General features: G+C 49.5%; 1 protein-coding gene across 1 annotated transcript in view; it reads right to left on the bottom strand.

Moving 5' to 3' along the window:
* Nucleotides 1-16,518, bottom strand: part of LOC126569815 (uncharacterized) — a 141,349-nt gene that overhangs the window by 63,601 nt on the left and 61,230 nt on the right. Inside the window, exons 3-4 of the mRNA XM_050227189.1 lie at nt 6,374-6,588; nt 2,404-2,539 (exon numbers count right to left, since the gene is read on the bottom strand). Of these exons, the coding sequence (XP_050083146.1) occupies nt 2,404-2,539; nt 6,374-6,588 (351 nt within the window). The remainder of the gene's footprint in view (nt 1-2,403; nt 2,540-6,373; nt 6,589-16,518) is intronic.

Raw genomic sequence — 16,518 nt, 5'->3', positions numbered from 1 at the left:
ACAGTCAAGATAGCAACAATTCGAGTGGATTCGTTATAAAATATTTATTTTTCTTCGCTTCTGATTTTCCCTTCACAGCATCTTCATATTTGTCGCCGGCCACCCCCGGTACGAGTCAGAGGTCCGATCTGAGTCGGGCATCATAGCTGCCCTACCTCCAGTTGAGACTCCAGTGAGGGTTGCGAAAAACTTGCCACTAAACAATCAGTAGTATACTGGCCAGAAAAAGGTACAGGATTCGCAGAAGCGTAAAGTCTATCTCTTCTTTTCCTTTCTCAGATACCCCACTCTCTCTCTCCCTTTCTCTCTCCCTCTCATTGTGTATCTGTTCAAGATCGCATCGTCATCTTGATTCTCCAGTCCAGTGTCTCTGCTTCCAGCGCGCGCTTCCAGTGTACGAAGAGGCACGGAAGTCAAGCGGCACATGGATACGACAATTGCATTTCCGGCATTAAATTTCTCCGAGTACCGCCCAACCACGCCCCACGTCTCCGCCTACCGTACCGGACGGATGGACGAACGGACTTAAACATTTCCGGAGCAAAACAACATCAAACCATAAACCATAACCGGCAGGGAGTGTGGCAGGGAAGGGCCGAAGAACTATGACTTTGTGATAGGCACCATACACGAAGCAACACACCAACACACAAGCACACAAAAAGGAACAAGAGGAACGGAAAGAAAAAAAAGGAAGCGCCTTGAACAGGTCAGATGGCCCACTGTCTTCGGCCAGAGCACGGTGACCGACTTGCTGCAGTAGTGACTGGATCAGCTGGAAGAAGGATCCTTGCGTAAGCAACGAAGAGAGCTTGAGAGCCACAGACCGCTGGGCTGGACTCCTGTTTGTGTTTATGATAGCCGATGTCGCGAAGATGTTTGCCATTGGTTAACTGACCTTCTTCTGGTTATCTGTTTGGTGGCGCTGCTCACACTAGTGGCCTTTGCCTGTGCTAACAATAGTACGTGGAGCAAGCTTAATTCCGCTTTCAAGGGGTTCATTAAATTTTAAACAGACTCTGGCTCATGCATTATTTATAATTCCTTTCCGCACAACAACTAGAGTGCGCATTAAGTTTTGAGCAAAATACTGATAATCGTGCTCACAATCCGTCTGTCCCCTTCAAACAGACGGCCACTGTCGGACCCCTTACAGAGGGATGAGGACAAACCGCTCAATCAGCCACGATAAGGAAGCCAGGGAGATGAGAGTATCCGCCTGTCCATTCCAGGGATCAGGAGTGTCCTAGGGCCCCTCCGGCGGCCTTATCACAAAAGACGTCCCGTCAATTATCTGATCACTGAACCCTTTTTGCCGAACGAGAGGCCCACAGTCCCACAGTCCCTCCTTTCGGTCAATCACACCGCACATGGGGCACCGCGCATTGCAACCGAACCTGGTCGTTATGGTTACCTACTGCTACCCTTAAATTACCCACCCTGGTCCTCGGAAGGACCGGCACATTCCGGATCGGTTCCTTAATTTATCCAAAATGTTACCAATTCACTGGCGTTATCGGTGAAAGCGTATCTCATTCCGATTCGAATGCTCCCCTCGCCTAAGGGGATGTGGTGGTAGCAGCAGAATCGACTCTTTCATAATACGAATCCCATAACCGCTCGCTACGGGCTTTACATGGAACATGTTTTTTTTTTCTCGAATCGAAACTACAATACGATTTGGAAATGGCGATTCCCCTTTCTGGGGGCCAAAACTTCACAATGGACGATGGAAATGTTGCCCGGGAACGCTCCCTGGAACCCACATGGATTCCTGGTACAGGTAAGTCGCCTGGCTGCTCATCTTTGAGCTCTTGGGCCACGAAATATGCTGCTACACTGGTCGAGCGCCTGGTTACGCAAGCAGCACCAACTACTAACTCCGGGGGGGGGGGGGGGGGGGGCTGGATGTGGTTTCTCATTTCTACTGTCGTAATTTGATTTAACCTAATCCATTCGGAAAATTGTCCTCCGATGCTTATCGGATATCGCTGGACACGCCGGTAGAGCGCCAGTGAAGCGGTAGAGCGCCAGTGATCATCCCGTTCCGAGAAAGGCAACGGGCCTCCCAGCACGACAACAAGTTCTACTCTTGATGCGCACCACAAAGGAACTGCCGCTGCCGTTTCGGATGAAATCCAATTGCGCCATTCCTCCTGCTCCTGATGGCGTCTTATGCTCCCTGCACGCACACCAGGGTACAACTATAACACAAGCCCCATCGTCATTAGGATTATGCTGCATGTTTGGTCACCAGAGGGGGGGATGCACCAACGCTGGCGCCCCGGCAAAGCCACATCTAATCGAACCATGTCCACCCGGAGTTCGTAGAGTTCAACGCGTAGAGAGAGAGACAGAGAGAGAGAGCGAGGGAAAGAGATTATGCGACCACTACATACTTACCCACTACTTGCATGCTGGCCTGCTCGGTGGCGGTGGAAAAGGATGGCGCATCGGCCGTCACTTCACAGGAAAAGTTGCCGGACAGTCCGAAGCCAACGTTCTTGATGACGACCTGCCGGTTGTCGGACAGTGAGGCCTGTGGAAGAGAAGACGGAATTCATTATAAACCTGACGCACTAAACAGGGGCGCTAGCAACAGAAATTTGTAAAATAAGTTTAAGAGATTTAAACGAAGCGAAACACAAAATATGCATCATATCGAAACGCACATTCTATCAGCAGCAGAAAACCACATGAACTCGAACGCTAAACATAATCGCTCGAATGCATTAATCCGAAACATCATTAAGCCCACGAGCGGCAATTTTGCGTCTGTTTTAAGCACATTTCCACCACACATACACGCTCCTGTGGCACGATCGCGTGGCTCGTGATTATTACCGAAACGGAAATGGATATTCAATCCGCCATAATACCGGAACCATCATCATCATCATCATCATCATCATCATCTATGGCCATTTGATTCCTTTTTCATATGAGCGATTTCGTGCCGGCGGAACGTTTTCCGCTAACTGCACTACCCTTGCCACCCTGGTTCGTGAAGCGTTCGACTGCGACTCATAACTACTTCTGCTCCATATTTATGATTCACCGAATAATTCATTCATTTTCGCTCAAATGATGGGCCACAGCTCCACTCTAGCCGACCGAGACGACAGAACGTGAAGAACGTACGAGACGAGCGAAGAAGCGAGACGTAGCTTCCAAACGGAGACGCCAACATGATCCCGTCGCCGGTGCACGCGACCGAACTCACTGGAGCCTCTCCGTCTGCGAGGCTCTCCGTCTGCGAGTCAACTTTCGACGCGAAGCGAAACCCAAACCCCCTGAAATGGAGCTCGTTTATTCCGTTGATCTTTTGATCCTTGCTCGTTCCATTCTTCTATTGTCGGCCAGGCTAAGCTGGAGTTGCTCTTTAAGTCTAGGTTCTTCGTCTTTTTTCACTGTCGCTCCCCTCGCGGCCAACTATTAGTGAAAGCGAGAACCGCTCTAAAGGACCATCCGTGATCGCTTAAGGCCACAGGGTATGAATGTGTGCCCCGCCTGAAGGAAGCTAAAAAGGACCAAACTACTAACCGTTGTAGTCCGAAAAATGGAACCAAGTCTAACGCACTGGTGCCGTGTATAGGAAGCATTAACTCTTCGTCAGTCTCGCACCGTAAATGATTCGTTCGCTCGTGAAAGATGGCAAACCATATTATATTTATAGGGAAGCACAAAAGTCACATGTCACAAGTCACCAAGGGCTCCATTGCACGTGTCACAATCGCTTTCGCTGGCCACGAAATGTAACGGGAAGACAAGCAAATCGACAGTGGCCACTCGAGGCAATTTAGTCGATGCCGATAATCTCATAAATATGTTATAAGAAGGCGATCGCCGACTTCGCTCGCCCCTCCGTGTGTCCTGTTCTTATCCTGCTCCATCTCCAAGGCACGGGAACGGCAGCTTTCTGTCGCCGCGAGATGTGCGTAAGCTAAAGCTGTGTGAGTGTGTCCTCCTTTCTGTGTCCACCCTGGGGGTGCGGGAAAGCAACCCGGGAACCATGCCATGAATGGCCCATTTCTAAGCAGAAGCAGCAGCAGCAACGGAGCAGCCCTAGCATCTCGTTTGGAGCAGCGAAAACGAAGCGAAATGCGACGTTCCACCAACAAAAAAAACCCAAATTGGGCTTACCATGCCACAGCCACAGTCGACCAGAAATCACAGAGCAAACAATTCCACTGGCATCAATTTGCCGCGGATGCCATCGAGAGGGGTGGAGGATGGAAACGCGGCTGGGAAAATGAAAGATAAACTCTCCAAGATAAACAGGCGCCCCCGAATGGTCGCGCTCGAGATACCGCTACCGATGATATCGATCTGTGTGCCTGCGGTGCGGTGCGGCATGCGTTGCGTTTTGTTTTACCATTCCCGGGGCCAACCCGGCCGGCGAGCAGGCCAATTTTGAAATGGATATATTCCCGGATTCACCACAAAGCCAAAGCCAAGCCAAGCACTGCCGTTTTGAGTGGTTCCCGGGGGGAGAGGGTTTCGATTAGTCTTGGAACATTCAAATATCAACATTCTTACAGCTCAGCGTTTTGCTGAAAAGCGACTAAACCCCCCCATTGGGTGTCCAACAGCCGCGAATTACGTTTCAAAACCGCTAACCACTTTACGATGGAGAACGATGTCCAAGAAAAACTTTAATCCAAATCCAACATCAACCCAACGCTAATCGTCTCTCAGCTACCTTAAAAGGGAGCAACGCAAACTTTCGGGAACTCGAAATCACTTTGATTCATTGCGCCCATCATTATGATAATCATCGGCCAGCAACCGCCTCGGCCTCGGCCCCGGTCTGTTTTGTTTGCCTCGCGCTGATAATCACTTGGCCAACTTCACTTTTCATAAAGCGGCGCTTATCCCTCTCGAACCATCCAGGCACACGGGCGCCACCCACCACCCACAATCGTCGACTAATCGACGGCAGCACAAACAAAGTGCCACAGTTCATCCAGCAAACGCAAACGAACGGCGCAGAAGAAGAAGAAGAAAAAAAAGGCCGAAGAGCAAAATCCAAAACGATCCGGCACGAGAGGCCGGATCAAATCCTGCTCAGCGTGCGATCAGCGCAGCGATAGCAAAAACGGCTCAAGAGCCAGGAGCCAGGAGGATTGGGAGTCGGCACAAATCCAACGGCACAACGCTGTCAGTCAGTCAGCAATCCTTCCGTTTTTCGCTCGTACCGGCCGGCCGTGGCGAAAAGCGTCGCAAAAAGGGCGGTCCGGCCCGATGACGGGGAAAGATAATCTTCGGCCTTCCAATTATAATTAATAAGTTAATAACGAGCAGCACAATCGGACGGAGGACGGAGGGCACGCGTGGCATCGCGTGGAAATCGCGTGGTCCGCGTTCCGTTCGCGTCCATGACAGTTTGGAGGACGGCCAATGTTGTTCCAGGCCTCGGCCCAATCTCCTCCCCTCAGCCCCAGCACCAGCACCAGCGTTTTGTTCCTTTAGCGAGACGATCGCAAAAACATACAAACAAAGCGCACGAGCAGAAAAAACGAGGCCGAAACCCAAAAGAGCTTCCCCGGGCTCTAAGTAAGAATTCCTCGAATCATCCGCCGTCGCTTGGGCCAAAGCATAAGCCTTTTGCCTGAATCGCAAAGTCAAGTATCCCGAATCCGGGAGCTGGAATGGAATGGATGAAAAGTCAACGCTTTGTGCTCGACAAATCCGGCTTCACGAAGTTTCTTTGCGTATTCTGCGTATTTTTATTTCTCCGAAGTTAGCGCTAAACCATCCACCAGTGGCGTCTAGAAATAGCGAAATCTTGTCCTTATCTTATCCTTATCTTATCCGTCACGACATCCGCCAGTAGCGGGCACAGTTTCTAGTTTTTTTTCCCTCCCGATCAGTGACTCGTTGGTCGCTCTGCCTGTTGAACCGTCGTTTCACGATGATCCAATTCTGCGTTCCCGATGTCCGATGTCTTAACCTACCGCCTCTAACAACCTCTATTCCCTTCGTCTCACTCGCGTTCCCTGTTCACTTTCCTTCACCGACCGGCGGAAAATAGTCCAAATGAAAAGCTGCCTCTCTATTAATGATGTTCTCCCAATGTGCTACGAAGCATGCTTTTCATTAGATTCTTTTTGGACCAAAGTCCCTTTTCAGAGAGGACACCGGCGAGGCCAGTCATGCCGGACGACCGGACCGGGGATCTTCAGAAGACGGATTAGTGTCAGTTGAGGCAAATGCCATTCAATTACTCTTGTTCCTGCTAGTTGCTCGTTTTTTTTTTGGGCGGGAGGGGGGGAGCAGAGGGGTTTAGCATGAGACTGAAGTGCTTCGTCGAAAAACGGAAACGTTGCGACCGAGGTGGTTTTGTCGCGAGCAATTGAACTGTCATACTTACGTCAACGTTGATGCCGGGGAAGGGGAAGATCTTCTTGCTCGGTAGCTGGCTCGGTGAGTAGCGGTAGAACTCGCGCAAACCTCGATAGAACTTGACCGAGTAGAGCGGCGAATCGTCCAGCTCGTACAGACAGCGTAGGGTGGCGTGTTGGCCACGGCGCACGGCCGGTGGTTCCACCACCAACTGAACCGATCGAATCGCACCGAAGCCATAATCTGGAAAGGACAAAACGGAAGTCAAACATTTAAAAAGTCTTTCAAGTGTGCCAGAGGCATTTTGGTTATTCGTTTCGCTAAACTATATCTTTGAAGGGCGAACAACTTTTCCCACAAACATTCTATTAGCGCCCGCTGAGATGGGAATTCCTAATTGAAAGAATACATAAGCCGCTGCACGAGTTCCTTCGTGAGGCCGTTCACCAGCCAGCCGACCAGCCAGCCAGCCACGAATTAATCGAAACGACACAACGCCACAAGGATGCTCCATCTCGAAGCGACACCAACACCGTCGGTGGTCTCAAGGGCTTAATCAGCAACGCAACAAACATGCCTAGCCCCGGACTTATTCATTAGCATTAGCGTGCGGCAACATGTGTACCGAGGGCACCCAAAGAGCCCTTACAAATCAACTCCAGCAGCGGTGTGTGCGAGTGTGTGTGGCATGGAAAAGAATGTGTAGAATCGCTCCCCACATGCCCATGTGTGCTAGCTGGCGGATCTGGCTTGCGTCGGCAAATTCACATTCACATTTGCTGACTGCAAGCCCGTGACCCCGTACGCCAACGTACGCACCAGGAAGCCATCAGGATGGAGCCTTCCAAGCCAAGTGGTTTAGTCCCGTGCACTGTGTAACTTAATTAATTTAATGAAAATTAATGTTCATCAAGGAAAGCCCCCGACCGGTGGCGCTGCTTGCCCGTTGCGTTCGGTTAAAGTATGTGCGCTGCCAAGGTCAAGCTGGCATGTTGGATGTAACGGTGTCTGCAGTCGCAATCGCAGCGGAGCATCTGGTTCGAGTGTTTTTTGTAACACACGACGCGATGCGGTAAACAGTCCCGGTTGCAAAGTGAATTAAAAGATGAATAGAATAAGAAATATAATGGATTAAAAGTTAATGGAAAGAAAATTGTCATGTGGTGCAACTAAAGGAATAGAGTAGTTGGCGCATATCATTTTAACCCGGTTTATTTTTATCTTTTGTAACGTTATAGGCTCGATAAATGTAAAAAAAGAATACACAAATATTTTACAATTTTTTGAAGAGAATAATTGTAGCGGAAATTGACCAAACACGATAAGACCATTATTCCGAGAAACATAAATTAGGTGAGTTTTACATCCAATATCATTAATAACAAATATTAGACTATAAATGTTTGAAAAAAAAACAATAGCAGAGGGCTTACTAAACAAGTCAAGGTTACTAGGGGTTAGTAGTAAAAGCATAGAATAGATTGTTTTATTCCAAAAGGCTACAAAATCATTATTTGTCAGCATGGCAACTCTTATCTCACCATGGCCACTCCCTCCTTCTCTCTTTCTCTCTTCATTTTCCTCCTGCAAATGGCTGCAAGACGAAATTGATGAACTAACTGAAAAATGTACTCGAACTGCTCAACCCAGCGCGCTAGTTGTTAGCTTCCAATGCCCTCACCAAACAATTTTCCACGTTTTCCAAATCAAAACAGACCCGGCCCGGCAAGTGGAAGGCAGAACAAACGATGCCGGTGGTAGGAGACGTCATATTTAGACACTTCGCTCCTTGGAGAATGTTGCACCAAAAAAAAAAATATGCCCTGACCACCCATTTCTCCTAATGGCGCAGCGAATCACGCGATAGATGGAGGTACAAACGATGCCACCCAACCATCGACTGACGCTGCATCGGACCAAGCTTTTCCCGTTCGGAAAGGCTTTGCTCATCGAAGTGTCGTAACGTTTCAGACGCGTCCCGGCCTCCGGGTTCGTTTGTTCGTTCGGCTCGGCGGAAGCAACGACCATAAATTCTCTTTTATTATCTACTCAGAATCTGTTTTAACGATATTTTTATGATAATTTTCTCCCCTTCCCGACACCGATTCGATTCCTCGGGACCAGAGCCGGATTGCTACTAGAGACCAGCAGCAAAACCAGGAGCGTTGCACAAACATTCGCAAACCAACACCAAACCAAACGGTGTCCTAATGTCGATTTCGAATTCAAATTCGAACCTTTCCTTTTCCCTCGGCATGAGCGTCTTTTCTGCCCACCCGAACACCCGAAATGATTTTCGCGCACAATTTATCCATTTGCCCACCAACAACGTTTGCCCTTTTTTCCCCGTTCAGTTTTTTTTTTATTTTCATTTTCTGAGCCACCATGCCACGGGATCGAACGGACGCCAAATTCTACTGCCCAAAAAAAGGTGGTTGCCCCCGGGGGGTTGCCTCAACGCGCGAGGTTCGGCAAATATTTGTGCCATTTTGGACCGGACCGAACGGAATCAGAATCGATTGAAGGTTCGCTCCGTTGAAAGGCGAATCAGACGGGGAATCAGGACCCTCGCGGGGAGGAATCTTGAATATTTTTTTGCGAATCAAAGAGAGAGCGAGAGAAAGAATCCCAAGAGACCACTCGCCGCCAAAAAGGCATGACAAGGTGGTGGCTGTTTGCTTAATCGTTCGTGTCATCGCCAAACTGCAAATTGTGACGAGTGAATAGGTTTTGAATGCGGCGCGGACGCTCCCTTTCTCTCTTTCTCTCTCTCTCTCTCTCTCTCTCTCTCTCTCTCTCTCTTTCTCTCTATCGCACCCCTTAATCCGGTCCGCGGCGCTGGCCTGTCTGATCCTAGTGGGTACCTCGCGAGAGCTCGGTAATCATCGAATTTCGATGTTTGTTTTATAAATTTGAAAGCTTCGGTAAACGGCTCACGATGGCCCATACCTCATGACTCTCTTAAGCTGCTGCTGCTACAGCTGCCAACACAAACTAGCCACGGGCCACGGACCAGGCCAGACTGTGGTGTGCAATACGAAAAGCGAATCGTCTCGTCTCATCCGGGCACAAACGAGTGGAATGATCTTGTCTATTGGATTCCGGCCACCAAAAGTGATTTCTCCGTATCCTTTGGCAACTCTGGTCTGCTGGTCGGTCTGTCCGTCGTCGGTGGTGGGTGCGGTACCGATTTCTATTTGCATTTTATTGGCACGAGTTACAGTCAGCAAACATGGTTTCGTGCTACGATCGTGCCGGAGATGTGCACCATGCTACTGCGACCGCATGATGCATTGTTTGCTGTAAACGAACCGCGGAATCAGCTCCGATTCTCCACTTCGGACGGACGCTTCTGCTCCGTGGCCATCTGGCTCCGTTGGCCATGTTTTGGGGGTAGAAACCCCAAATCGTGCTGTATGCGTCGTGAACCTTTTCTCGAGCAGCGCAACAGCAGCAGATGAAATGTTATCAGAAGTACTCGCCAACATTTGCACAACGATTAGCACTCTCGAGGAGGATGTTGCCAGTTCTTTGCCCTTTTCTAGCATAAGCCGTGGAAAAAGGGGAAATTGCACTCGTGATTTCCACGCAACCAGACACCCCAGCCAGATGCACATCTCCCTTGAAACTTTGCAGGCATTTCCTTCTGACCCAGTTCGCATCACCGATTGCCGGCCACCGGAACGGGGAATATAGCGATTGGCATCGTCAATACCAAATACCAAAGTGGACGCGGGGTGGTGGACTAAGTTTCGCCCGAAAGAAAATCCAACATTCCTTATCCAACGCATAGAAAGGAGTTTACCATTCATTCGGTCCGATTCGTTCGTACTTATCTGAATTTCTAAAAACGTGCTGGACTCCACTTCTGCTCTGCGCTCCCCCGAAAGAAAGAGAGAGAGAGAGTGTGTAAAATGGCGACGACACATGGTTCAGCCAGCGCCTTGCGTTCCGCTGGCACCACCAGATGGGCGACTGGTGAAGGAATGTGGAACTGCCTTGCATGGGCTGCTGGAAAACTCCTAAATCCTGCGGATGTCGCTTCACCACCAGCACCACTAGCAGCGCCAGCGAGCGGCCGAGCTGTCTGGCCGCCTTCCTGTATCGGGTTTTGTTCGTAAAGTTGTTTTTATTGTGGCAACCGGCGCTGGCGCTCCTGGTGAGGGCGGGGGCGATGGTGGGCCACATGTTTATTTTTATTTCATGCCACTTATTTTGCCAACTCTCGAGACCACTGCCCACAACAACATCCACATCCACCAACCTCCCACATCACGCCGGGAGATCTTTATGCCACGGCGTCGTGGTTGCCGCACGAAAAAAATCTGAGAAGCAAGAAAGACCAACATCGTGTACACCAGACCGACCCCGCGTCCCGTTTACGATTATTGGATGGCCGTGTTACGGATTGTGGCTCAGGCTCTCTCTCTCTCTTTCTCTCTCTGTCTGTGGCATCGACGGTAAACTGCTCCAGGAACCAACCAACCATCCGGTGCACCATCTTCCTTCTCCACGAAACGGAAGTGGGCCACAGCTCGACGAAACGTTTTCACTAATGTATCCCGGATGATCCGTCCACCACCACCACCACCACCATCACCGCCTCCCAGATCGATATGGTTCCTCGCGGGGCGTAACGGTCGGAAGTCACGAGGAAGCTCGATACCAAACCTCGACTTTGCTCTGGGAATCCAGGGATCTGATAAATATGAACCCGTTATTGGGGACTCGCCACTGCACGCACGCACACCGGATCGATGTTGACGGTCGTTCGGGAATGAAGAAACATGGACCATAATACAATAATAATAATAATAAAACAGGCCAACCACCAGAACCCAATATACAATAACAAGAACAGGAGAGAGAGAGAGAGAAAAACGTTGAATAAATTTGATGGCATCTCGATGTCATCATTCATTTTAATGGCCACACAACACACACACCCGCCATCTCCGTTAGGAAAACATTTTCTTCTATGTCCTCTGAGGGGAGGGGTAAAAAAAGTTACAATCCCTCCCCCAAAGCCCATCATAACAACGCTCATCATTCTGCATTTGCATTTTCGGGCAACATGTTCGCCTTTCCGATGGGAAGGACGAACTAATGCCATGAGTTTTACGATGCTCCCGCTACTCACACGTGATTGGCGAAGTGATTTGGTTCCGCACCCGATTATCGGCGGCCGCTGCCCCAAGCGAATAAAAACGAATTCAATAAACAGATAAACAGTCGGAACGGGCAAATGAGTGGAGTGGCAGCGGCGGCAGCAGCAGCAGCAGATGTCCAATATATGTAGACATCCCATGAGAAGGAGAACGACGGCGGCGTGGCCATTTTGATGCGCTGCTCATCACAATAACATTATCGCGATTCGTCGCGAAGTGGAAAACATCATTTCATCAAACCGAATGTCGTTTTGTGCTTTAATCCCTCCACTGTGGCCGTCTTGGTGTAGAGAATACGATCGAATCCCCGGTAGCACATCCGTATGAAACGAGCCAGCGAAGCAAAACTGAAATGCGAACAGTATCTTAACATTTGCAGCTCTCGCTCGCTTCAACACTTTACGGCTGGGTGTTTTTTTTTCTTCTTTTATTCCATTGTAGGTCGTTACGTTTGCTGACGAAGACGAGGACGCTGCCGACGATAAAGTTGGTCGGTTCGCTGTTTGCTGTTGTTAAAGAATCGTAAAATCCAGAGGAAATCATCTACCGTTTACCGACTGCACCGATTAGGATCGGTCCGGATCGTAACACAGCCGAATGTGTAAAACAATTTACCAGAAAGAGAGATTATCCGTTGGATCGTCAGCGTTTGAAGGAAAATGGAAAACGGAATATGAACCTGAATCCCATGAATTTTGAATCATTAGAATAGATCCAATAGAACTAATGCGCGTAGTGCGCTAATATCCAAAACAAATGATTGAATATCCGTCTTTTGTGCGCATTCCAGATGCTTTGCTCCGCTATCACCTTTGGAATATGGTTAATCCCACGTGCAGCTACAGCGTACTGCACTCTACAACGGCAAATGCGTATTTATGGCAACAGGCTTGTGCTGCCGGCAACCTCTATGAATGCTCGCGTTGGTCTAGCGTTGGTCTAGTGATTTCCCCCTGGTGCGCTACATTCGTGACGCGAGGGCATACGGGCCGGCTTTCAGTCGGTACTGGTGGTCAAAAAGACCAACTTGTGTTCAACTACTTGTTTCACAGCCGACAACAGCGAACGCAAACTAATGTTACATGCCAGCAGCGGCGTAGGGTTCAATTCCAAATCCGAATTTGAATTCGGATCCGGATTATACTTCAGCATGGATGCACGGCTTGTTTACAGGTGTAGGTGTTTAGAGCTTATCCTCTAATCTACTAATCCATCACATTCCATAAGAATCATGCATTTTGACCACTCTAATTCACAAATTCTCGGGTTGTAGATCAACAACGAAGCAAAAATCAAATTTATGGTGGAACTATCGACAATATCTCGAGCTCAGTAAGCTCGGAGATGACATTCTCGAATAACATTTTATAAATCTTACGATAACTATACACACGATGCACATATGCTCACGTCTATGCCGCACAAAAAAAATGGAATATATTCAACCATACAAAAATCATTAGTTACAGCAAATTCATTTGTAAAAACCAAATATCCGACTTTGGCAGCATAAAGAGCAAAAGAATTTCTTGCAAGCGTGACCCCAGAAAAAAGGGGCTGACATGACAACGGATGATGTTTACAAAACGAAAAAAAAACATGAAGGAACCAGACCCATGGAAGTACTGAAGGGACAGACATCCAAATTAATGACTAAATTGAGTTGCCAGAGTCACCGATGACCGCTACAAAAACAACCGCGCCAAAGAAGCAAAAAAGGAGAGGCTTCCCAACTCCACACAGAACTGGAATAGCTGGACAACCCCCAGTAACGGTTGCGTGAAAATTAAATAGCTCCACTTGGACGAGAAAGCCCAGAGCGAGTCTAGTCCCCCCAAAGCGGCAGACCCTTGGAAAATGATTTTCCGAGTGGATTAAAAACGCATCAAAAATTGAGATCGAAAAATTAACCACCGGACCGGAGTGCCAGCAACCCGCAAGCAGAGACAGCCGGTCAGAGGAGGAGGTGCCATCGCGACGTCAAGTTTTAGGCCACCTCGCCACTGCCACCCCGTGGTGATCACCGAGAGAGTGAGAGAGAGCAAAAAGCGGGGTGGGAGTTGGCGAACTTTTTCCCAAGAAGATAAATTTAAAAAGTCATCCAAAGCAACTTTCAACGGCGGCTCGAAATGGCCGCACTTTCGTGGCCGTGAAGATGGCGCGAAGCGATGCAAAAGGGGTGAAGTTAACCCCCGGTGGTGGCGACCCTTACGTTCGCCCCACGGAGAAAAACGGCCCAAGATTCGGCAGAATTGCTCACTGAGCTGTAGCTAATGATTGCGCTAGCGGGTCGACTAACTGTCGAATGGGACCGGCATTTGACCAGCCTCGTGGGTCGGTAAACGGAACCTACCGGGAAGTGTCCCGCGGCCGCGTCGTTTCATCTATTCCACGGAATAATGCCAATAATGTGCCCGCCAGCCAGCCTGCCGATATTCTCTGTCTCAACGACGACAGCAAACATTTCGGTTCCACATTAAAGTGAACGGTTATCGCTTGTAATTACCCAGATAACGAACATCGACAGCTTTTCAACAACAACAACCCCTCTTTAAACTCGCTCCATCAACATGATGTCGACAGCTTTCACTCGAATTCGATCGTTGTTATCGCTTGTTTTCAACCGTGGAGAGTGGCTATTGTTTTACAACAAACTGGGAACACTCTGTATTTGTTTGTAACTATTACATTACAAAAAAGGCTGACTGACTCAATCCCACGAATTATCGTACAATAGATAGTTGCCTTTAGTTTACGTCGCAAAACATCAACAATGGCGAGCGCCAGCTGCTTTCTCCCCAGGATCCACGATAATAAACAACCCGGAAGCGGTGGAATCCCGTGCCATGCCACAAAAACCCGTCTCCAGGACAAAGGATTCCAGTGCCAGATTACGTGACGTTTGTTTCCCGTTTTTATTAGCCCGGCGAAAACCCTCACACAGTACTAATTAGCAGCAGCTTAAGGCCAGCAGTACACTGTGAATCCTTAGCAACAGAGAAAGGCACAACCAAGGGGAGATAATTGGCAACAAATCCTGATATAATGACGTGAAACTTGTCGCTCGCTCGATCCCGGCCAGCTGCTAAATTTAAATCAAAAACCATCGTTTGTCGCAGCACAGCACCGAACCAGGAGCTGGAGTGCTTAAGTAGACCACAGAGCCGCAAGACTTTCGCTCGCTTTTCGAGATTCCGGAGAAGAAATCCTCCAAAGGCTGTGGAGCTCGATGGAATTGTTTTTCAAGAGTTTCCTCAATAAACCGCACTCGTAGCCCAATCTCGATTCTTCGCGGCCAAGCCAAGCGAGACCAATCCAATCGGAGCAACTATGGACCTGGTTGCTGGTTGGCTAGTTGGTTGGCGCGAATGAATCCTCTCATTCATCTCATCGCTCATCGGCACGGTTCGCTACCGTTTCAAGAATGATCGAGATCCTTCAGCACTCCCTCTCACTGGCATCAGCACCAGGGCCTGGTCCAAGCATCGCAGCCCACACTTTGATCTATTTTCGATTACCAAACAACCGACGATACTGAACCACCTGCCATCCAATCCAGCTGGATGGCCCCAAAGGCCCAAAGGTTCCACAGGGTCACAGCTCTGCCCAACAGTCAGGACATTGTGGCAACCAGGACAAATAAAGGCAGGAAAAAGGCGACACAAAATTCAATTTCGAACCGTTCCCCGGCAGACAATCCCGGCAGTAAGCGGTAGAGAGTAAGCAATCCTGTGCTGGTAACTTCTGCAAGTGTCCTCACCCTTAGATAGTAGTACCTCCAGCCCTCTCTCTCTCTCTCTCTCTGTCTCTCGTTGGACACCAACCTCACTGTCGCTTGTAGCGAGGAGTCCAAATCCCGCACCCTTACTGTTACCTTTTGCGTGACAAAATCTCATTATTTCCTCGCTGACTTCTTACCGGTTGAGAGGGCAACCATCCAGCACTCCATTGCTGCCCCTTGCGTGGTCCTTCCGCCACGGGAAACCACGCGTGCCACCCGACCACACCCAGACAGACAATGGTGCTCAGGAGCGGCGCCATGACCGGAGACCTGGGACTCGATGGAGGCACCTCGAAGCGGATAAGTGTTTTTCGTGGAAGTGTGTGCGTCGCTGGAAAGGCAATAGATTAATCTTTTTTGCACCTTCAAAGGTACCGGTGTGCTGGAAAGATCGAACACCATCGAGGGGCCACCAGGGGGGGAAGGGCGAGGCGAGTGGTTACCGCGACGTAAATGCTCGTGTAGCAGGAGCGCAACCAATCGTGTACGCCACCGACGACGTCGACCAGGTTGCCGCTAAGTGATTGAATCATGCGAAACTAATGGATTTTGCACAAAAAGACCAAACATAGAAGCAAGGGCGAGAAGGAGGAGAAGAAGAAGGACAAGGAGCCGGTTTCCGGTCAGGTATTCCTCCGGGGGGGGGGGGGGGGGGGGGGGAGAAGGAAACAGACCCGTACGACTTGTCCTCTCGACCGTCTAGACGGAATGGAGCCATCGATCAGCAAAGGAGCGCCCGTCTAATGGATCTGGTTTCCGATAGTTTTCCCTCACCCCTTTCCAGTGCTGGTGGTTCGTTCGGGAAAGCATTTTGTATCGCTCCTGTGGCCACTCCTTTCACTCGCAAAACAGGACGCACACAGCTTTTACATGCAAAGTCTCGTCGGCAGTTAAACCACGAGAAAGCACGTTCATTCAGGTGAAACATCAGGAATAGCAGCAGCAGCAAGATTGAAGTCAGTACCATGGCGCACCCACCGCATGGCATATTAGGAGCTGAAGAGTGCAAGCAAACCCCTGTGACCTGTGACGAGCTGTGACGCAAGAATCCGTTCCAGGATAAGACGACGTCGGCGTTTCATCAACGTTCGGACAGCTGAAAGCGAAGCCAAAGGCGAAGATGATGATGGTGATGTTGCGATGCTGGTGGTGGCATTGGTGACGCCCTTTTGCACCTTGTCTTGTCACACTTGTGTGTCTCTCTTACACTCGCCACACCACCGT

The sequence above is a fragment of the Anopheles aquasalis genome, chromosome 2 (genome assembly GCF_943734665.1).
Source record: "Anopheles aquasalis chromosome 2, idAnoAquaMG_Q_19, whole genome shotgun sequence".
NCBI classification, from domain to species: domain Eukaryota; kingdom Metazoa; phylum Arthropoda; class Insecta; order Diptera; family Culicidae; genus Anopheles; species Anopheles aquasalis.
This window is presented reverse-complemented; position numbering and strand designations above follow the sequence as displayed.